Here is a 22,839-nt window from a genome sequence, read left to right on the forward strand (position 1 = left end):
TTGCAGTGGAGTCTGTCCGTCAGCCAACCAGTAACTGCTAGCAGTCGGTAGTCGGTCACACTCAATAAGTTGTTGAGAGCTGCAAAGGATTGCATGGCCTTAGCTCATTTTAATGCTTTTGCCATCCATCTTTACTCACCACCAAGAGATTGGTGGTGATTTCCAATGGCCGAATTAGGTCGATGAAGGCATTGCCCGCGATCAATGAATGGACTTACCTGGAATGTGGAAGTTCGTGGTTCAATGCAACAGTAAGTCGTGAGAAACCATATAGAGGGCGCTCTTCAGAGGCAGTGGAAATGCCTTGTTTGAAGAGACATCTGACTTTCGAATTGATTACTAACGATAAGCTTCTTAGTTTCAGTGGGCATAGTACATACCATTGTTGTCCTGCTGGTCCTAACGATGTCAATCGAGTTTGATAGTGTTCATAGTTATCATATGAATGTGAGTATATGGGCTTGATTGCTATGTATACTAATGACGAATAATTAATTCCTCTATGAATTTCGAGCAGACTCAGTCTACCGGAGTGGAATGCTGAACTGTGCCAACACGTGTCTTCCCCCTGTGTTAATCTATTTGACCTGAAAAGTGATATTTACATGGGCATCGTTCTACATTATGAGATTTGCCTTGCTTCACCAGCCTAAATCAGCTTTATCTAGAGCACGAATGATTGGAGAAACAAAAACGTAAACCCCTTTATCTATAGAAGCGAGAAGTGCCGATACAATATTACGTACAATATCTCACATCGCTTACCACACAGAGGTACATCGATCTAATTCGACCTTAGTTTGAGTGCCCTAAAACATCTTATCGGTAAATGAAGAAACGAAAAACGAAGAGAGACAATAAATATAGCAGAAAGCTAAATGAATGATTAAATCTGGGAAGGGATTTTACGCCAGCGCGACTCGTAACATGTTCATTTGGCCCTCAAATTTCCATAGGTTCCTGGCGCTATTTGCTCTTGTTGCTTGTACGGAATTAAATCTATTTGTTATCCCCTGTGTTTTTGCCACAAAAATATTTTTTTGTCCGAATGAATAAAGGAAGTTATGGCAATCATTTTGAATTTAATTCACCCAAGATTCACAACTTTTGACATTTTTCAATAATATTTGAGCTATTGATCGAGTCTAAACTTTCGGTAGTTTGACATTTTGAATCTTTGATTTAGCTTAAAGCAGCTACTCTGCGATTCAATGAACCAACATGTTGATTGTTTTGTCCTGATACAATAGGAAACAATTCATTTCAATGCAACTGAGGCTTTTTTTAATATGAGACTGATGGAAGTAAAAAAAAGACTTTATTGCGAGATTCTGCTTCTCATTGGATCACAATAGTTTTATGCTATTCTTAGCATTTATTCAAAGTATTGAATATTATAGATTGGGTAGATTGAGTATCAACTTGGAAGGTCGCGGAAAACTATAACTCTCTTTATCGACCCCTTCGATTAAGCTTGGTAGCCATTCAGCTTTATAAGCCAAAAGCTTTAGCTTTTTATAAGTGATTTTGAATATGTATTAAACCATGAATTAAAACATAGGTCGGCATAACAGACAGAAATATAATGATTACTATGATTTTGCATCTTCAATTCATGGTGGTGGGAAATACCTTTGGCCCTTGTAGTTTTTGATATTAGATTTTCAAAGACGTTGGTTGGGTTCGTTTCGAACATTTAATGGGGGGGTTTTCATATGCTTCAACCACACGTAAAAGCGTTTTGCCCGAATTGATAGGGAATCTTGCAAAACAAAATATGCAACTCGATCGGTCGAATGCGGTTTTATTTTTGCCTGGTCTTTGATATTTTCTTTGAAAACGTTTTAGGAAAAAACCAGTTTTAGACGGCTTTCAATCAGATTACATGTTTTTTTCGCAATTTTTTTATAAGAGTAAAAAAGACAAAAGTTTTTCGAACTACGGGCTTTTAACTTTCTTTTTGACCATTTCATATTCAATGATAATGTTTACAAAACTTGTCCCAGTTATTATAACGCATTACCCTGATAATGCTTGAGAAACAACCACCGTTTACCCAATGTTGGTCAAATTTCCGGTCCCTGTTGTAAAACAAAGAACTTTATGCCTTCCGAAGTTCCCCTTGCTTGCAGTCTCTGTTGGGATGGGAATGTATTATTGCGCTCTCCGAACTCTCTTGCCAAGAGCAACAAAAACACATCAGGCAGAGCGGAGAGTTGTTGTGTTGTGCTTAAAAGTGATTCGGATGCATGCTTGTCGGTGATGTTGGCACAGGCGGACCAAGTGTACATATTGAACATTTTACTAACAGGGCGGATAAGTAGTAAAAGTCGGAGTTGTAGAGCACAAAAAGTTGTGGGTGTTAACTGACTCAAAGGCACTGATGTCTCCGTTCACAGTGTGTGCGATCAAGCTTCCCGTCTGCCACCTGAATGGGTGCAAAGTATGTTGCCAAGGTTCGCGCACCCAAACGATGAGCCTGACTTGCCCGAATTGCGTCTGAACTATGAACACAATCGTTTATCTAGAGCAAAGTTAGTGTTTAGTTGCAAGTCCTTTGGGTGTTTTTTTGTGAATCTTACGAAAAAAGGCGTGCGCCATGGTGTTCAAACTTGGACCTCCTTGATCTTTAGTAAAGTGTTATTGTTCATGGGAGACGGATGATTGGTGGTCATCGTAGGAGAACGTTCATGGCGTAAAACCTCCAAGCTGTCAGCTGACTGCCAATCCTGCCTGAGTGCAACAAAGCAGGATCTTAAAAACTCGGAAAATACATGGAATAAGGGAATAGGGTGATTCATTCGCAGTGGATGTTGATAACCATTCCATTTCTGAGCCATCCTCTTCCTGGACCATGTCCAAAATTGTGAACACATTTTCGTGCATCATGTGGAACTTGGTCTTACTTTCGTCCTTGACCTGGATCCCATCCCAAGCTATATCATACAATCATCTGGATTTGCTCAATATCTGCCCAAAGAATGGCGGAAAGAAAGAGGTTCGCATGGGTGAACGTCCGGCAATATTATCGCTGGTGGCCAACTCGTTTCCCTTTGATTGTCATTTGGAATTGGAGGTGTCAAATGGCCTTGGTATTCATTTGTTCATCGAGGAGATGAACCTTTTGGGGGATGAGTCTCATGATTGCCCTGAGGATTACATTCAATTTAAAAGAGATGTCTTGGCATTTACAACCCACCGGAGTCCAAGGTTCTGCGGAAAGCGCGTCAAGGAAAACCACTCAACGCCCATAGAGGGCATGTCGCCTCATTCCCGAGGAGGATCTGCCCAAAGATTGTACATCGAGGAGCACGACTTCGAAATGGATTTTTTGGTTCATCTCTCGCAAGCTTCGAACATTCGTCGCAACCTCACAGTGGTGGTAACACCATTTAGGAAAGGCTGTCGACCCAATCATAGCACCTACAAGCAATGCAGCCATACCTCGCACTGCATCCACCGAGACTTGTTTTGTGACTCACAGCCTAATTGTGCGTGGCCTTCGGGCAATGTGTCCGATGAAAAGTTTTGTGTGGAGATATCCGAAAGCTTCTTTGACTTGTCCAATCTCCCTGTAATCATCGTGGTTGTTTTGGTGATTGGGTTCATCTTGGTCATATTTCTCCTGGCCATTTGCCACGTCAATGAGTGCTCCAAACGCAGAGGAGAACCCGCAGTGCCACTCCTGTCTCTAACCCAGGCTCAACCGCCACCTCAGGTACACCCCGACTTAAGACATGGGAACCAAAGGGGACCCGCCTCTGCCCCACCGGAATCTTCACGAAACTCGACAGTTGCTCCTTTTGTGACTGACTTTGGACCCAAGGCTTCAACCCGGGAAGGTCAGCCCCTAACACCACCCAGTTATGAAGATGCAATCCTGCATCCAAATCGCTACCCGCCACCTTATTCATTGAACTAGCCCACGCGGAAACATTTCTGTTTGTCAGAATTAAAAACAGTGCTTGACATGTATCAGATTCACGTACATACCATATGTAAAATGACCTTAAAAATCCAACAAATTATGATATTCAAATATATGAAATATCGCCGATGAGCGACCCCCAAGTTCGTCTTTCATCGATCTCCTTTCGAGCATATAACATGTGCTTCATGCTCGTGATCTCAAAGTTAATCTGTTTATTCAATCAGACTATGGTACAAAAATATAGAAAATAGGCCTTTTTAAACCGCTAGGCCTATCAATACTGCGTTCCACACAATGGCTGAGAGAAACAAGCCCAGGAATAGGAGGAGGGAGAACCACCAAATGACTCGCTCCCAAGAATGTACGCGAAGGTTCCGCAACACAACGATTCCCAACAGCAGCCCCACCAAGGCCCCGGCTATGTGGGCCACGTAGCTCACTTTTGTATCCACCCTCTTGAAGTATCGGTAGTACACAGCCACACCCGTGTCAACGCCCGTCAACAGGAGAAAGGCCACCAATCGGAGGAAGGGAAACTCCATTTCTTTCCAATTGAATACCACGTTGGCCAGGTGAGCCGTGATGAGAGCATACACTCCTCCGGAGGCACCCGCCAGGTACACGTTGGGATCGGTGATACTGGAGGCCAACGAGCCGGCCACGACCCCACAGATGTAAATTAGCATGATCCTCCACCATCGATGCACCATCTCCAGGGGAATCCCGAGGAGCAGCTGGATGAGCACATTGAAGATGATGTGGAAGTAGCCGGAGTGGACTAACATGTAGGAGGCAAAGCGCCACACTTCGAACTTGAGGTTGGGATTGAAGATCAGGTCGCCAATGTAAGGTGGGCCATTGGGGCCCACATTCTCGCCTCGGTTGGTCAAGGAGACAACATGCCACACGAACACGCCAATTTGAGCTATGCTGACCAAGGGTAGGAACAAGGGTGGGGGTCGGCACGAATATTCGTCCAGGTAGGAGATCCGCTCGTCTCGTTCCGAGATGGGGATGGCGATTTTACATGCGGCATTGTGAACTTGATTGCGAGGCGCCATGGGTGCCACACGTTTCGGGTGGTGACGCCCTTGGGTGTAATGGTCCACTTCTCGAGCCAGAAACACGAACTCCTCAAAGGTTAGTCTGCCGTACAGGTTCTGCTCTGCCCGGACTAGCAATGCTCGGGTGAGTGTGGGTCCGATCTCAGCTTCCAATTCCGGAGTCTCGAGGATGATTCGCCTTAAGCCCACATGAGAGACGAACCCATCTTGGTAGCCGTCATCCAGGTAGTCCAACTCTTGGAACACTGCTTGGAGCTGATGCGCCGTCATTGTGGCGGATTCCAATCTCTTTTCAGAGCTAATGTCGAAACTCTCCGACAATGACTCAGTTGGCCTCTTGCCTCAATGTTATGACTAATATCCGTTGTCAAGACGCTATCGATTGAATCTCGCCGCAAGACAGGAACAACAGGAACAACAGGAACAACGGGGCGAGAGTCGGTCGACCTGTTTGAGAAAGTAAATACCAGGGCTGTTCCCCTGGAAGAAGACCTCGGCCTCTCCTTGAATTGACGGTCGGAAGGAAGTACACTAACAGCGACGAAGTTGAAGTTGCCTTGGTCTTCACGAATGACAGCAACTCATTGAATAGGTCACACTGGATGATGAAGAGGCCTTGACACCGAATTCGCACAAATGTTCAATGCACCCACCATTCGTGAGAAGCCATGAACTTTGAGCAAATGAGTGAAGGGCCTAGGGTTTGCACTTTTGAATGGAGCCAAATAGACTGCTCAGGTTTGAGGTCTTCTCAGATGAACTAGGCGTTGCCTCAGGAAGTGGCGATGTTGAATTTCCGAAACCAAGGAGCACATCAACAACTTATTTTCGCCTGCCAGTTTACAGACGACATCGTATGTATGCATGCATTGTACGTAGAAGACGAAGTGGATATCAAAAAGGCTGATTCGCCTCATGCCATTCGGGAGGCGAATGATGGCAATGTTGATATGCCTGAGCTGTCGCACAGTTGGAAGTTGATGCAAGTTAGTGGAAGTTGGAAACCGACAGGCAGCAACAAAAAAAGCCGAGGAACGGAACAAGTAAGGGGAGGGAGGCGGAGTTTGAGCAAGGTGAGCTAGCCAGCAAAAAGAGATGTGCTTCCGAAAATGGGATGCATGTGTCTAATTACAATTCCACATGGGGCCAATTGCTAGTCTTTCTCGTTGTACCTTGGCACTCGGCTGCATCGAATTCAAAGTCACCAACACATGGAATCTAGCACGTCACAATTGAGAATGGGTCCGATGATGTTCAAGCTTACAGCCACGAATTTATGGGCCCGGAGATCTCGAATGGCACCCATTTGGCAATAGCACTTCTGCACTTCCACCGAGTGATTACTTGATCAGAATCTCTCATCGGATCTACGAGACACTAAAGAACGAACGAACGAGCGAAAGAAGGCAGGAAGGTGAGGCGGCCAAATGGCACCATTCGGCCAGCCAAAATGCTGCTCTCGGCCTGGATGGATGGTTGGACGACTGCCACCTTCGGTTCCCAGTTGGCCATCATCATGTTTAAATCCCCCCTCGAGCTTCATACAGGTGTCTGTTTGTGTGAGTATGCGAGAACCTCCATCCTGTGATGACTCCCTCTACTACTACTACATTCACCAATAATTTCCCCGGCCTACTTCCTAGAATCTATCTACCTATACCCTCGATACCGGTCCAATCCAAAAAGCCGCTTCATTCAACGGCGCTCAGGTACAAGTCCAAACCATCCCCACAACCTGGTATGATGGTTCGTTCTGTCCACGAAAATCCACCCGACGGTCTGTCAGTCGCTCCATCCATCGGTGGGTCGGATACAGGGACGTCCCTCCGATGATCGGACTTGAACCATTAGCGAGCGAGCTCTCCAACCGGACCAACAACCAGACCGGTTCACTCACGAAAGACACCCAGTACCGTACGTAACTAAGAATGGCGCTAACCGGGTGCGTGACAGACACTATGAAACAATTTTCTTGCCGAGTACATTAGGATCAATTTATCAAAGTCTGCGACCAATCTGGTGCGATTAAACTTGTAAATTTAGCCCTCACCAATCACATAAGTTAAAGTCATGTGTATCCTTTAGATTTTCCTCAATAAGTTTGGAGATATTGGCTGGATATTATTAGCTAGGATGGGCTCAGATCGGACAATGAGACAATTCAACTTGCCGCACCCTGTAGACAAGTGGCTAGAGAGAAAGATGTACAGTTGTTGTTGGGAATGATGATGGTTGTATTAGCAACTATAACACAAGTTTCTCCGTATGAGTACTACCCGGTTGGTTGGGCCCTCTTCAGCCCTCACGTGTGGAAAACCAAACCAAAGCGATTGAGAGAAAAAACGCTCAATTTGACCAATGTGCGGTTTCGGGAAAAAAAGAAAGAAAGAAGGAAAGAAAGAAATCGATGGTGGTGCAGGCGAACGGCCAAGAACGATATCCGTGAAAACAACTTGCTTGCAAGTTTGAGAGTAGTCAATGTGTGGTAATGTGGTAATGGCTGACGCTGGAAATGAAGCCAGAATCAACTTTGTAAATGAAGCAACCAACAACCATTGATGCACTTTCATGTTTTCGAGTAATTGGAGAAAGTGCAAGGGAGACCAAATCAAATTAGCCAACATGGACAACAATCGAAATGAGGCGTTGGGAAGGAGGGCGTGAGATTGATTTAGGATTACCCAATGGCGATGTCTTTCCCGGTTAATCCATGATATTCAAAATTGATTGGCGAGGAACACTTTCTTCTAACTGTACCTCGTTCATATCTTCCATGCAATTATGATTTGTTTCAAAGGTCAACGTTAAGAAACGGATAAGCAAACAATGTGCTTGACTTCAGTTGCTCTGAAACCACATGATCGTTCTAAGATGGAGAAGCATCTGCCGTCAATTAAAAACTTTCCTCGGAAAGGCATCTAATGACGTACTCAAACAAATTTGCTCTGGTTTTCGTCCACTCTTGCACCACATGTGTAGGTATGTACATAGCATATGTATATGCCGTACATGTCACCGGGGTATTCAGTACATTCTCGTTCATGCCTCCCTGGATTAACTTGGTGTGCATGAACTAACATTTTGGTGACGGCGGATGGACTCATGATTGGTTTCGAATTCGTCAGCTCGTTCAATTGAGCATGAGATCTGCCGTCCAGTCTTCCTTGGTGGTGCAAGATGTACACCTTCCATACCACCCATGCCAGTTGTTATGAGATCATCAGGAGGAGGCTGTAAAGCAGCAGCATGTTGATAGAGAAATACGAAATTCGAATCTCGGGACGTGCTATGATGTATGTATTATGCCTCACACCTGTTCCGAAACCGCCTAACGAGCGTGATTCGAGCGATCATTGTTATGAATGATAAAAGGCTTTTGTCCGCTCACCCACCTTGCTGCATATTTTGATATTCATTTTCACCGCCATGCCTGCTGCTAGTAACGCAACGCTGTTTTGCAAAACACAGAGAGTAGAGATCACTACTCTTGGGGTACGTGGACTATACGGTAAACGATCCACGAGCTACATATAAACGACATGAAGAATGCCGGTTTGGCCAATATCAGGTTTCGGAGTCTGCCGACAACATTCGGCTATGAATCCATCCCAGGATTCTCGTCAAAATAGCTTTTGAGCTGTATTTCTTGGGTCACTGCCATCACTTGAATGGCATCGGTTTAAGTTTGGCTTTTGATCCGATAAATGATCCAGCAATGCCACAATACACTTCTCAAAGTGTGGGGGCTTTTTAATCATCCTTGAGAAGATTTCAGCCATGAGTGGTTCGACGATTTCCAAACATTCCCGTTTCAGCCGAGATGCACTCACTATCACGTTCGTTTGTTATCTCGCTCTAATGAATTTGATTGCATCTCGGACATTTTTGAACGAAAGAGGATGGTGAGATCGATGAACGGGTCAAACTATTTTCCATCAATGCAACTATTCCAATTAGTCCGATCAATATCAAAAAGTCCTGTGAGATTGCACGAAATGGCCAAGGTAGGGTAGATTGTCAATGGGCTTTTAGCCGAGCTCATACTTTGTCAGTGTCTTGATCGAGTTCCAACACAATTTCCCTAATTATTCGAAAAGGTTTGGGTTTTGTTTCTTGCTTATATAGATACGAAATGTTGACCAAATATCTGTATGTGTAACTTAGTCATTAAGCGAATCTGAATCCGTTCGTCTTTCTCGTCGTTCATTTGATGTGCGGCTTTTGATGAAACTGCACTGACTTTGTTTATTCTTCAAAACGTGTCTTTTTATGCGAAAAAAGATTCCCACATGGAGATATCCTTTACCGCAAAAACGCCTGAGATTCAACGTCATTAATGGGAGAAGACTCATCTGTTGTCAACATGCGAGTAAAACTGAAAAGCAGGTCAGCAATAGGAGGAAAAAAATATATTTACACTAACTCATTCATTGATTATCGGTCTATGTATGAGTCCATACACGAGTAAAATTGAGCAATTCGTGAAAGGCCAACAAAGTTCTCATAATGGCCACCTTAAGATGCAACCATTTCAATTTTTACGTGGACTTGTTCTCACTATTAGTAAAGTAAAGATAATCTAAAATTGTTTAGCTAGATGTAGCAATAGAAGTCGGCATCGAATGGAGCCGCAATCGATCTTGCAACCTATTTCAGAAATGATCACAAAAACAATTTCCTCGTCAACAAGAAAAAAAACGACTACGTGAACCATACTCTGCTTCCACTTTGAAAAGAGACCACGCGAGTGCCCTCGACAATAAAATAAGAGCCTCATAATCGCAGGTCCACTTCAACAATTAAATAATGTTGCCCTAGATTCTTCATTCGCTTCATATCCCATGTACATCTTTCGAGTGCAATGCAGCACTCTTATTTCACCCTTAAAGAATTGAGTAGACGACTCTGTTAGCGTAAGAATTTTTCCCTCGTCATCCCTGACTTCCAGCTAAGCTCTACGTACTGCAGCAAGTACTTTAAGGACCTCATGGGTGGCTAACGTGGCCAACGTTGCCGATTGGGTACAAGTTTGTACTCACATCAAGCTGGGCTTAGTTTCGGGTGATATCTCATTTTCGAGCCATATCGCTCTTGCATGACTATTACTATCATTTTCTTCAAGTCCAAGGACATATCCAAATTGACCGATTTCTTTCCATTCATTTCGATTGTGGTTGAAAGAGGAACGCCATGTCATTAAGACAAGCCACACCAGCTGTCATTTTTAATTTACAGAACTTGAGGTTAGAGGGAGAATGTCTCGTTGCGAGATGAAAATCCAGTCGTGATCTGTCAACCCAAGAGATAGATGTGCACTTGTGCATCATGTCTATTCAGATTTATTCTTTGCTCTACCTACATTTACATGTGAATACTTGGCGAGGATTATCTGACAAGGTCACAAATCACAAGGAAAAAAACTGGAAGAATTGACAAAGCACACCGCAGACTGATATTGCATTTGAGAGTCAAGCTCTGAGAAATTCTCACCGAAGTCTGAAATTGCTAAAACAGGATGCAATTATATATCCATTTTCCATTGTTTTCTAGGGCTCTAAGCAGGGAAGTGAAAAGACAAAAAAACAAATTTGATACTAATATTGAATGCAAAAGATACCCAGTTGCGTCCGACCAATAGCTTTATCTTTTTCGGGCACCACGTAGCAATGTAAGATTTGCACGAAAATTGATGAAAATGACCAAACTACGAGTGTATTCCATATTGCCAGTAAAGTCAAATAGTGCATGTCAAGAAATGGTGTCATACATAGCTTCGAATTTAAAACGTATGCTTCCGTAGAGCCATTTGAAATGATCCATAGCATATGCGTATTTTCAATCGTTGGGTAAATGTGCATATTCATTCGTCTTGAGGTGCCCTTCAACAAGCACATCTAACCTAATCCTAATATCAACATTGATGTGAGGGTTTATCCCTACTGAAGGACAATGTCATCACTGGACAAACACGACTGGTGGGAAAATTGACGACTTTTACTTCGATTAATCAAATGACTTCTGCTTCAGGTGGGTGTGGCTCTTTTCGACTGAGAAATACTTTAGCCGATTCTCAACTCAATCCAATATCAATGAAAGGACAAAATGAATTAGCTATCAGCCACGAGGTGCAGATTTTACTAATATTATTCATTTCTTGCCCTCATTGCGCCGAGTTTTAAGAGCTTGTAACTTTTAAGTTACAAGCTTAATTGCTTGAGTTTAAAATTGACCAACGCTTTCTTTGCCAAAAACCTCTCTCTCCTCCTTCTACCGTCTCTGTCTAGTGATGACGTCGTCCTTGGCCCTACTCAAACGCATTTTAATGTAGCTCCGGCAATTATTTTCTAGAATAAGAATAATTCTAACAGTATCACTTTTAAGATACGTTAAGAGGTAGCTATCGCAACCAAGGGATCCAATCCAGTTTCAATAATGTGCCCTATTGATGACTCTCAAGGTTGCTCAAATGTTCTTTAGAAATTTGTTCACGTTTTGAAGAGTCATGCAGATTGCCTTTGCCATTTGGCAACCAATCATTCACCCATTTATGTCCAAATGACTGGTAATTTTTCCCGACGCCTTTGAGCTATTTCAGGACCTTTGAGACATTCTGGCCCATCAAGGAGTCTGGCAGATTATCTATTTAATCATCTGCCAGACGTGAAGCCCTGTTGACAATTTTAAGGTGCTAATCTAGAGAATATGTGAAATGAGCAATTGGTCTCCACAATGTTAACTCATTTATCCGTTGCTGATGCATAAGAAGGTTCATGATTGCCGAAAGGCATAAACTGAAAGGTATTATTGACACATGGAATGAATGAAAAATTAAAAAAGCCCATTTCACCACCGTGAGCGCAAATTTTAAAATTGCGTTGTATGCTTCACAAGAACCCATAATGGGACGTCCTAATAGTATACATAATATATATGTGTGTCAAATCTTAATCCAATGAGACCCAAACTCGCAATAAAGATTTAGAAATATTGCAAGCCTTGGCCCAAAAGTACGAAGCATAAATCAATGTGGAACAATCGCTCTATTTTTGTGGGAGGCTGCTTCCTTTGACGAAGGACTGTGGACGTCTCTCCTGTTGTGCTAACCACTACGCCACAACCCTAAAAGGCTAACTTTCGGCACTGAGGTTTGAGCCCTTGATACCCCGGGGAGAAACCTCTTGATTTGTTCAAGCTGACTGTTAGACCGATCCTTTTGATCAAAAGGAGATGTCCAGTTATTTTTTGGAGCAATAGTCGGAATTCTCAGGATGCCATTAAGCCCGGGATTAAATCTGTAATGCATATACTATGCGCGCAATCTTGAGCAAACGGAAGGTTGCCAAGGTAATAATAAAGCACGAAGCTCGGTAAAGTTGGAGCCTACAGAATGGTCTACTGCGGGTCTAAAGCACACATGGGGGTTGCCATCGGAACCGGAGGTATTTGGCAACAGTTTCGCTTTGCACGGTAATTAATATCAAGTAAAATGGCTTGAAATCACATGGTCAAAGGGTGCACTTGACTGGTTACATTTGTGTCCCTATTGCCAACTTTTCGGGGCAAGCGTTGAAAGTGGATCCATGATGAGTAAAGCATTAATAGCGTTAGAGTAGGGCTTTAAGACCTCACATCCTCGTGGCAAGTTTTGCCTTCAATCCATCAGCTTTCTTTCATAAATGAGAGTCTTAAAAGTGGTTCGAAGTTGGATGCATGTTTTGCCTTCATTTTCGTCGGACCGCTGCAAAATATCACCTGCAGTTTGGTTTTAACCCAATTAAAAAAACGATAAAGGCTATGGTCAGGGCCCCAACGAGAATCTTACCAATAAAAGATGACCTTTTTTATGAGTTTGTTTTTGTTATAAGTTATTGAGCGTCAGACATTTCTTGCAAGTCTGGCCAAATTAAAGTTTTGTTCAAGAAATGATGTTTTCGTGTCTTTTCAGTGTCCAAGACATGATATTCCGGTGGCTTTTGTGATCAAGACGTGATATTTGCTTGGATTTTCCAATTCAACGCTACACTCTTTAACAACTTGGCCTCTTCATTGAAGGAGTTACATTCTTTGTCGATTGAAAAGCTTAACTCTGATTGGCTGAGAAGGCGGTTACTAGGTTGAGCCTCGCAAAATATTTGCTTTTTGTAATTGCTCTGTTTCTTCTGACGCACCCTGTAGCTCGATAACTTCTTAAAAGATGGTATATAGATTGTCCGTCTCGGTTATTAGGTGTATTTTCCCTTGCACCACTTGAAATTTTGAAGGTGCTTCTTTACTGGTACGTGTACGTACGCGTACCATGTGCTACTCATTTGCTCCAGAAGTTTAAGTCTGCGCCATCTTTAGGAATTCCGTTGGGGAATTTCCTCAAAGAACTCAACCAAATTAAACACTACCACTGTTTACCGAGGAATTGATCCATATAATTAAGAGATCACTTTTGACAAAAAAAACAGCATGTGACCTCCAATGCGAGCAATTCCTAAACGGTTGCTTGTATGCTACGTTCCAATCGATCACAAAAGTACTTATCATTATTTCTCGAGGCATTGTCCTCTTTTATCGGTTTTTGCAAGTCTAGCCAAGGATGTTCAATTCTTTAAATCAATGAGTTAACATTGGTGGGAGAAAGATCCAATTACGACCGGAAGATTTCCTTTCTATTTGTCTGAGCAATTTCGGATAGACGTATAGATATGGTGGAGGGTCTTCAACCAAGTTTTAAACTTCATCAAGGAACGTGAAGGGCAGCCCTCATATAAATACACTGGTTTGGTCTTGGAATTAGAAAAGAAGGGTCCCACCAACTTCTTCTTCAAAGGGTGGATTGCATGATGTTGTGGAGTTGAATTGACCTCTCTTCTTACGAGTCCCAAATGAAGTTCGGACTTTGGGGAACACACAATTTTAAGACCCAACTTTGCTTGTCCTTGAGTTTTGAGACACGAATTGGAAATGAAAGGCAAAAGGGATCCTCGAGACTTAGCTCCGCAAGTATGTCCACATGGGGCCAAAACAGCGATGGACAAGCTGGGGACTTGAAAACTTGAAATTGGAACCCAAAGGCTCCAAAATAGCAGAAAAAGGTCGGGGGTTCATTTCCAATTCTGGATGAAAGCAGCGTCCTTTAGGAGCGGTTGGTCCTCGACCACTCTAATGTAGGAGGCCTCGTCTGGAAATTATATTCCATTTCATTCCATTCCGATCCTCTCCTCGTCTGTCGGACACATTTCATAAAGCAGAGACCAATAGCAACAAAGTTCCAAAATCGGCCAGAATCAAGGTCCAAATTTGGAAAAGAAATTTCTCAAAGGGAAGGTGGTGTTGGCAGTGGAGGCTTCAATTTTTCGTTAGCTGAAGAGTGTGCAATATTTTTGGTAATTTGTGCCCAACCCACAATGTACATAAAAACGTTTGGGCCAGACTTGCAAAATAGAACGAGATACAAATTCTCCAATCGTAAAATCCCTATCAAGGTTTGTTTTCATCCAACTATATGAGGATCAGCCTTCTGGTTCGGACATTAATGAGTTCCCTTTGAGCATTGAGGCATCAAAGGTGAAGGCCAGCTCCGAAGGCCATCAAAACTTGAAGCGTCCTGCATGCACATGCAGCACCAAAGCACGCCAGTCTACTCTGAAGAGCGCTTTCAATTTGAAATAAACCTAAAGAGACCAGTAGAAGCATCTGAATAGCTGTTACGTACGAGTACGCACAACACGTACAGCATGTGTAAGTATATAACGCCTCGGTTGAAAAGCCCGAACAAATGGTGAAAAGGGTCCAAGTGGGACAAGGCCATAGCTTTGGCTTTTGCATTTGACTTTTTCGTAATTTCTTCCCTCGTCCTGTTGGAAATGGTTTTCAAACAAGGAGGACTCTTCAATTGTCCCAGTCAGTCCCAGGACCAGGGTACTAGTTCCCTTCTCAATTTCGGGTTGAAGGTCGGCCCAGTGGTTGGCTGGTCCATTCCAAGCCTAATAATAGGGCGTGGAAAAACCAATATCTTGACATGTCATACCACCATTTGCCATTGGTGAGGTCGAGCCCTGTCCCAGTTACGAGGAGCTGGGTATTATTACAAGAACGGTTAATAATGCATGGCGTGCGCCAAAGGTTTAGGCAGCACTCACCACCCAATGTGATTTGATGATAAGTCAAGGGACACTTTGTTGAATGCGCAACAACGCTGCCTGAAAATTCCGTCAAGGAACCATCAACGAGTGAAGTACGCCTTATGTGATTGTTAATGTATGAATCATGAAACAAAACAAGAGCAAGTGTACGGCCTCTATTTTGGCATATCTTACCATTTCGTTCAAGACTGATCTTTTTTTGTGCCAAAACGATATTCTTATTCTTGATTGGTATGATGTCTCTTAACCTTGGAAATCGACAGAGCAATTTGCAATTTGACACATTATGATTGAACGCGTTTACAGTACACGCGTCTATGACGTTAGATTTCGATCTCGGGGATTCTGTACCGCGCACATAATCTTGCACAGAACTCTTTCAAGATGCGTAAAATACAAGTCGCCAGGAAATCAATTAATTAGTTGTGATCGCACTCCATTCCGTGCTAAAACATTTTTTGCCGAATGCTTAACCTTATGATTACATACTCTGTATGGTGGTTCTCAATTATTCGCCAGCTCTAATTCGTTAGTGGATCAGATATTGTATGAATAGTTTTTGTTTTAAACTGCTGGGAGTTCCATTCCCAGTTGAGGTAAGTAAGGCCAAAAAAAAATTACAATAATTAATCTTTGGCATATATATTGTGGAAGTTTAGGAGCTTGAACCGGAGAAGTTGAGCAATAGGTATCTGTTTCGTGTTCATTACGTTTGACCGCACACAAGGATTTTCTGATTGGAACATGGAAAGCAACATTTTTCGACATACCTACCAACTTCAGTTTGTCTGGTACTCATGGAATGCCAGGCCAATAAATGGCAGATATTTACAAGGGTGAGCAATGCTTGTCACATGCTCCACGAAATCGAAAAATCAAATGAGTCCTGAAGAAATGTCTATAAGTTACAAAACCCGCCTCAACAAATTGTCCGTACAAATTTGAGACCCAATAGGTTTACACATGCAGTGGTGTACTTGTATACTTCAATGCCTATCATTTATGTTATGTTTGTTATACTTATCATAACTCGTACTCTTCTTGAGAGATATTACTCTTTTATCTATTTTCATTTTTATTATCAATACAGGTGTCTTTTCATTATCTGTAAGACATTAGTGTATGGGATCTGGGTGGAAGAGAATATCAGCGATAGAGACAAAACATGCAAATAAGTGCTTTTCAAAAGGAGCCCCTATCTACATTCTGCCTTTGATGATGCTTTATTCAGGGACTCGTGTAGAAAAAAGTGTCGAAAAAGGTATTTTGTTAAACTTATGATAATGGAAATAGATTAGAGATTCCTATGTAGGTTCTCCTAGGGACTTCCATTGAAACATGTTAAGACCTTGATGTCCAGCATTTAATTCGTGTATTTGACGGATGAGGCCGGTTCTGCAGGTTCCTCTACATGAACATGTCTGGAGAAAAAATGCATTTGTAACAAGATGCTGCTTTTCTGACAACGATTTCGACATTTAAACAACTTTACAGTCTGCCGCGTAATGGGGAAAAATAGTAAACTAAAATAATCATATGGCTCCGTAATTAACACATTTTGTCTCATGTGACCCATGGTGTGTGCTTTTGTAAGGTTTTGTGCGATCTCCTATCTTCATGCAATTTTTTCCCTACCTTTTACTAGTTTTTAAACGATGCTTGGGGAATGATTTCCCAGTAAGTCATGTCATGTTTTATAAAAGATTTGGTCTAGCGACGAATTTGTGCTTGCCGCTTTACGGCACCCCTGAAAGAGCGTAGGGTTGGTCAGGTATCGTCATTTGTGTTGAGGGGGAAATTCATTAAGTTGACCTTTCAATTTTAAGAGCCACTTAGCCCACGAAAAGGCAATTGTTTTAGTATTTATGAAATATTTTTTGACGTTCAAGCCTAAGTGTTTTAGAGTTTGCACAACTCTGGACAGATCTTTGATCACATCATCATAACTGCTACGGTTGTTGCATACATTCCAAAAGCTTTCTTCGGTCGCTTCCAAATTCCTCGTGCTCTACCTTTTCATACATATTTTAGGATCATTGTACGTTTTTCCTTGGAACACCTTGGATGACTTTGTTTCTGCACCAACTCATTAGATCGAAAGTTTGCTGCTTATGGTTTGGCGGTATTGAAAGCAATTTTGAGGGTCTTGGAAAATGCATTCCAACACATTTCATACGTCACTTCCCGGATCACAATACGATCCTCTTCACTTGAGATGAGACTAATGCATTTTTCGAAATTTGTTGGCAAAAATAAACAACACCCATCGGGTGAGCGAGTGAGTGAGCAAGTGAGTGAGTGACTGCGTGGAACAAGAGAGAAGGACGAGGAGTCCTCGTAAAGTGTGTACTTTATGTGTGCACGATCCCATGGGCGACCAGCACCTAGTTCGGCTTGCATGCCGAGCCATTCGTTTATTGGGGGGTAATTTACAAATGATTCTCTCTCACATACTACACACACACATCCAAAAAACACTCACACACACACATTCACACACTCATTTGCCCACTGAGACCCAGAGCCAATTTTGCCTTCATCTATGTACTGTGTCTGTGGGTATGAGTTCTCTCTCTAGTGAGTACCTTGCCTGATCGGTTCTCAGATCTCTTGGGACGAAGCCTGGTGAGCCAAATTGTGTGTGATAACAACATGGAACAGGCCTCTAGTTTCGCACGGAAATTTGTTTCCAGACTGAACGAAGTGCATTTTAGACTCCTCATTCGAGGACAAGGATTGACCCTCAACCTATTTCGATAATGGAGGAAGGTTCTGGCAACGACCCAAACAGGATTGGATCTAACATCTAATTGGAACCAATTTCGAACAGCGGTGAAAATACTCTTTTTCACGGCTATCCACCTTTCTTATTATTTGTAGCGCCTGACCAATTCAGAAACATATATTTTTCAAGGTGACGTGGCTTTTTCGGAACAAGTTGAATTAATACCTAGAATTGATTTTTAGACGACTGTCATGAAAGTGAATGATTGATCCTCATTGGTGCCAAATTGGAATGCACTGTACGTTTTTCAAAGAAGAATTATTGAACGGATATTTCTTTGCGAGTTCCCGGGCCACATTTTGTCTCAAAGAGATCGAATGCACTTTATTGTAGTATATTTTCAGAGCAAGGAACTGCCTTTTACAGAAAATGGGCTACAAAGGGGAATCCCAAGATCATGGAATGAGAGAACTCCACGGAGTCTGTCTCAACCACTTTGAAAAGACAGGACAACCAAAATACGTAAGTATCTCGCATTGTGGCCATGTATTATTCAAATCATGGTCGTGTGTCATCTTGCCTTGAAATGTGCATCGAGCACCAACCAACAACATCAGACAAGAAAGACACGGGTTTGATCATCCGAGTCTTGATATGCCACCGCTAAGTAGACTACTACTCCTACCTCGCTCACATCTTGGTCTCTAACAAACCACACACGGGACCAATGCAAAAATGTTGGTAATGGATCAGACAGAACCAGCAACATGAAAATACTGTAGTGTACGGTTGTGCTCTAGAATCGATTCATAACATTATTATGCTTGAATTAGACGATGAGTGATTCTAATTAAGCAATGGATCCGTCCAAAACCGATGGATTACTTCCCCTTTTACGTAATTTGTCAAATTCGTTTTGTGGTTGAGCCGCCAATGGCTGAGATGGTTTGAAATTCCTTGGTTTGACAAGCACTCGAGCAACCATTACAAGGTAGGCAATTTCCATAACATTGATCAGAATTGAAGGAAATGCTGTGCCTGACATCGACGCAAAAGGTGGCTTGCTCTGAGAATAATTCAATTTGGACAGAGACTCTACGGATTCTTTATCCCATGCGTTGCTTCCTCTTCAAGTTTATCTCTCAATGTGGTCAAAGGCACTATGGTACGAAAATTTGCGATTGATAAATGGATAGAGTCTGAACGTAATCAGATTCTCAAGGAACAATTCTGGACATAAATGGACATCAGACTAAAATAGGAAGTGAGATGGTAACTAGATTTAGCCCGGCCAGAGAGCATTTTTCTCTTGTGCTCAACTTGATTTTCCTATGGCAGGTAGCAACTTATCCATTGTTTGGCAGATGAAAGCATCAATCAAGTGTCAGAGAAGAAAAGCCTCCCCATCCCCAAAACCTGCTGCTTCCCATTTCAGACTGTCTACTCATCATCTTTTAAGTGATTAGCGACTTATCCCTTCGAAAAAAAATGATCATGACTGTATTAAGTTAGCCAAGTATTACAAGCCCTCAAGTGGAACAAGATAATAATCTGAATCCCATCAAATCCCGAGGACAGACACCCTAGGAATGCTTTCGCTCCAACAAGGCTCTTTTGGTCACCAAAACTTGAAGGCGTATGTATGTACTATGAGTTAAGGATGGTTAATAAGGATCTTTACAGTGAGTAACGAAACTTTTGTTCCCTTCTTCATGCCTAGATCGAGTGGTTGTTGGTGATGGAAAATCAATGTCTTTCAGCTGACTAGGTAGAGGGACGAACTACTTATTGATCGAGACGAAAAGGAGGAGGAGGAGGAGGAGGAGAAGCAAGGAGGCACATAATCCACCAACTCGAAGCCATAAGCTGATATATACTGGTAAGCCTCTTCCCTTGGGAATTTCTTATCAATTTTGTTGCATTTACGCGCCCTTCATCGATGCCTCAAAAAGATGTTGCTTTACACTCAAGCAAAGCCGGAATAACAAGTTTAAAAAGCGACCAGTATCCATGTGGAATATTTGACATCCAACGTCCCGCCCAATCTAGATCTCATCGCTTTGGTAGTGTTCCATACCTTTGCCTTGGAGTAGATCCGGCATAAACAAAGTTCTCAAAGAGTTTTCAGAAACGTCTATTTTCGGAATGATCTCAATCTAATCAGTCGCATGAAAGTTTTTCAAGCCTGCTAGCCGCTCCATTCACCCCAAAACTTGGAGGCTAATCGGTCTCGCCTCGATTGAGTTCCTTCGAATTGTACCTCATCGTACAATAACATTCACGGCCGCATGGATCTCACAGAGTACAACTTTTATGTTGAATGATGAGCAATAGGATCGAAAGGAAGCAGCATGCCAGTCCATATCCATAGAACGATTGGCTGCTTCATTTTTTTTACATTTACATTCGTAATCAAATTCAATGGCATAGAAAAGAGTATTGAATTTATTGTTCCACGTGGAACACGGTGCTTGCTCTTTTCAAGACATCCACGGAACAAAGGATCCTGGACTTTGGATAATTAGACTTGTTGACAAGATAAATGGGTCCGAATCACGACAACGAGCTTTTTGTCCTTGGAAAGAGGAATGTCTCGACAATAAAGTGTTCTGAAACGCTAAAACTCCCCATTGGAGTAGGAATTTACTGGCCCGCTTGGAAACTGTCTTCATCAAAATTGTGCAACCTCAAGACAAGAATATCCGGGGTCTCATTTGCTGAGAGATATGTTGAATGCCATTTGAGAGCCTCAAAATTAAGAACAAACAAGCTTGGAAGTCCTACGAGTAAAGCATGAACCTTGCTTAAACGAACTCCCACACAAATGTTCACACCATCCAACGGTCAAAAGGATTTTCTGCCTGGCCAAAGAGATGAATCGACAAACCAATGGCCTTGACCAGGATCTTTGGCAGACAGCCTTTAGTGCTGAGGTCCTATAAGATTTTCTGGTTTGACATTTTGTCACGTCAGTAAGGCATTTCTACCTCAGAGCAAAATGTATGTGGTGAGCAAGCTAAGTATGGTAGCGATAAAGTAGGCTCATTGATTGAATGCCCTTATGGACCAATGAGACTCAAGGTTGACGGGAGGAACAATCCTGGCTAAATTGGTGGGCATCACCTTCTTCTCTTTCTCGTCCCATTGTCGTTTCTCCTTCTTGAGGCTCTCTTTGTTCCCAATCGAGGGTCCGCGTGATCTCATACCTACACACAGACAAACGCAGAGGAGGACCACATGAACCCAAGATGTGCGGCTCAAAGGAGAGTAGAAATGAAAGATAAGCAGACGAGGCGGGCAAAGGTCTGCCGCAAGATTGAATGGGGCCCATAAATTCAGTCTTTTCCACACTCAACGATTCACACTTTGCTGGGCAAATCTTTGGAACCTTCACCACCCAAAATATGACATGCTGAGGTGGATTCTGATAAGGTACACTAAATTGGACCGGTGGATGTACCCGTAAAGTAGGTACAAAAGCGGATAGAGGATCTCAAGAGGAAAATCACAAGTTGTTTCACTTGAATGGACAGGTCGTGTGTCTGGGGTTGTTCCTCGAGGGACGGAATAATGTATTAACCCATGCAGGAAACACACAGAAAGAGAGAGGGAGAGCAGGCAACAAGAAGTTTACAAAGAAAAGTTTGGAAGCAATTTCCCGTTTCCTCACAACAGACGCAGACAAAAGGAAAGAGTGCTCGCTTCCGCTGCTCTGATTTCTTTCCACGACGAGCTTCCACTCACCATGTATGTGTATATAGTATACAGTATACAGTGTAACACGCCCTTTGTTCCTTGTTTCCCAGCCTTTTCAGGAAGCAAAGTTCAACTGAGTGTCATTTCCTGCCCAAAGTAAATAAACTCTTTATGCACATTGGCGAAAAGATACAGACCGTAGACAATCTACGAACAACCTCAGTCAACCGTCACACATCCAGGGGGGCTCAGAGGCGTCTTTGACATCAAGGACATATCCGTAGCCTTGATGGGTTGGATAAAAAGGAGGGCGAAAAAACTGGGACCAAAAAGCGTTTTGCACTTGGGATGGGAATGCCTTTTTTTCCTTTCAAAGGATCTTGGCTTGCATCCAATCATCCGAGGAAGAGAGAGCCCACTTGAATCATAGAGAGCTCTTGATAAGACCATCATAAATTTCCTGCCCATTCGCGGTTTTTTTAGCCACAGCTCCTCGGTTGATGGTGCCGATTGCCGAACTGCCATCTTCAGCTGACGAACTTGGATCCAGTGTGACTGACGGACGGGCAATGCTAGGAGGATTCATTCAAAACGGAGGAGATAAAATGTCCCAAACGAAGCCATCGCTGAGTGCTCCGAGAGGTCCGTCCTTCCAAAACAAAAGACTTGTCAGCCAACCAAGGATGAATGGTTCCCACCGTGGTGTGGTCTCGGTCCCGAATCATCATTTGTCCAAACTTGTGCCCACTCAATGAGCGAGTGTTCCTCGAGTAGAAAGAAGCCATGTTTGGGCGCCTCAAGCCTCAGGGTGAGAAATCCCAGTTGGGGATTACGGTCATTTTGGGAAGGAATTATTTCCGGTTAGGGCACCACCTTCTGTTGCCAAGTAAGTGCTTGGAAGAAAGCAGTGTCTACGGCACCTTGGGGTGCTCAATGGAGCCAGTCTTAGCTAACTCTTGATGACAACAAAGACTCTCAAAATATTGGTCTTGATCGTGCGTCACGTGATGACCCACACACGATTCAAAAATAGAGCTCGTGGGCGGTAACAATGTGTTTGAAGCTTCTCAATTGTTTTGAAATTGACTTCCCTTCCGTTCGAAACCGGTGATTTGGTCAAAAAGTCTATTCATGAAAGAGGTCCTGGGGCTATCGAGTGAGGGATTAGATTGGGCCGTCTTCCCCACAAAGCGAGTCTCAAATCAGGGCCTTCAAAGCAATGATCAGACTGGCTATTGGCTTTGCTAGGATGGGGAAAATTAATGGACTTGAAGGAAGCCAGTAGTGTCC

At 42.9% G+C, this 22,839-nt stretch overlaps 3 protein-coding genes across 3 annotated transcripts in view; 1 reads left to right on the forward strand and 2 right to left on the reverse strand.

The window, feature by feature from the left end:
* Positions 1-22,839, reverse strand: part of LOC131892493 (uncharacterized) — a 38,393-nt gene that overhangs the window by 11,145 nt on the left and 4,409 nt on the right. The window lies entirely within an intron of this gene.
* Positions 1,937-4,071, forward strand: LOC131892609 (uncharacterized). Its single transcript, XM_059242431.1, has one exon. It carries the CDS (start codon positions 2,855-2,857, stop codon positions 3,920-3,922), a length of 1,068 nt encoding a protein of 355 aa, XP_059098414.1. The 5' UTR covers positions 1,937-2,854; the 3' UTR covers positions 3,923-4,071.
* On the reverse strand, positions 4,129-6,751 carry LOC131892394 (rhomboid-related protein 2-like). Its single transcript, XM_059242284.1, has one exon. It carries the CDS (start codon positions 5,263-5,265, stop codon positions 4,189-4,191), a length of 1,077 nt encoding a protein of 358 aa, XP_059098267.1. The 5' UTR covers positions 5,266-6,751; the 3' UTR covers positions 4,129-4,188.

The sequence above is a fragment of the Tigriopus californicus genome, chromosome 1 (genome assembly GCF_007210705.1).
Source record: "Tigriopus californicus strain San Diego chromosome 1, Tcal_SD_v2.1, whole genome shotgun sequence".
Classification (NCBI taxonomy): domain Eukaryota; kingdom Metazoa; phylum Arthropoda; class Copepoda; order Harpacticoida; family Harpacticidae; genus Tigriopus; species Tigriopus californicus.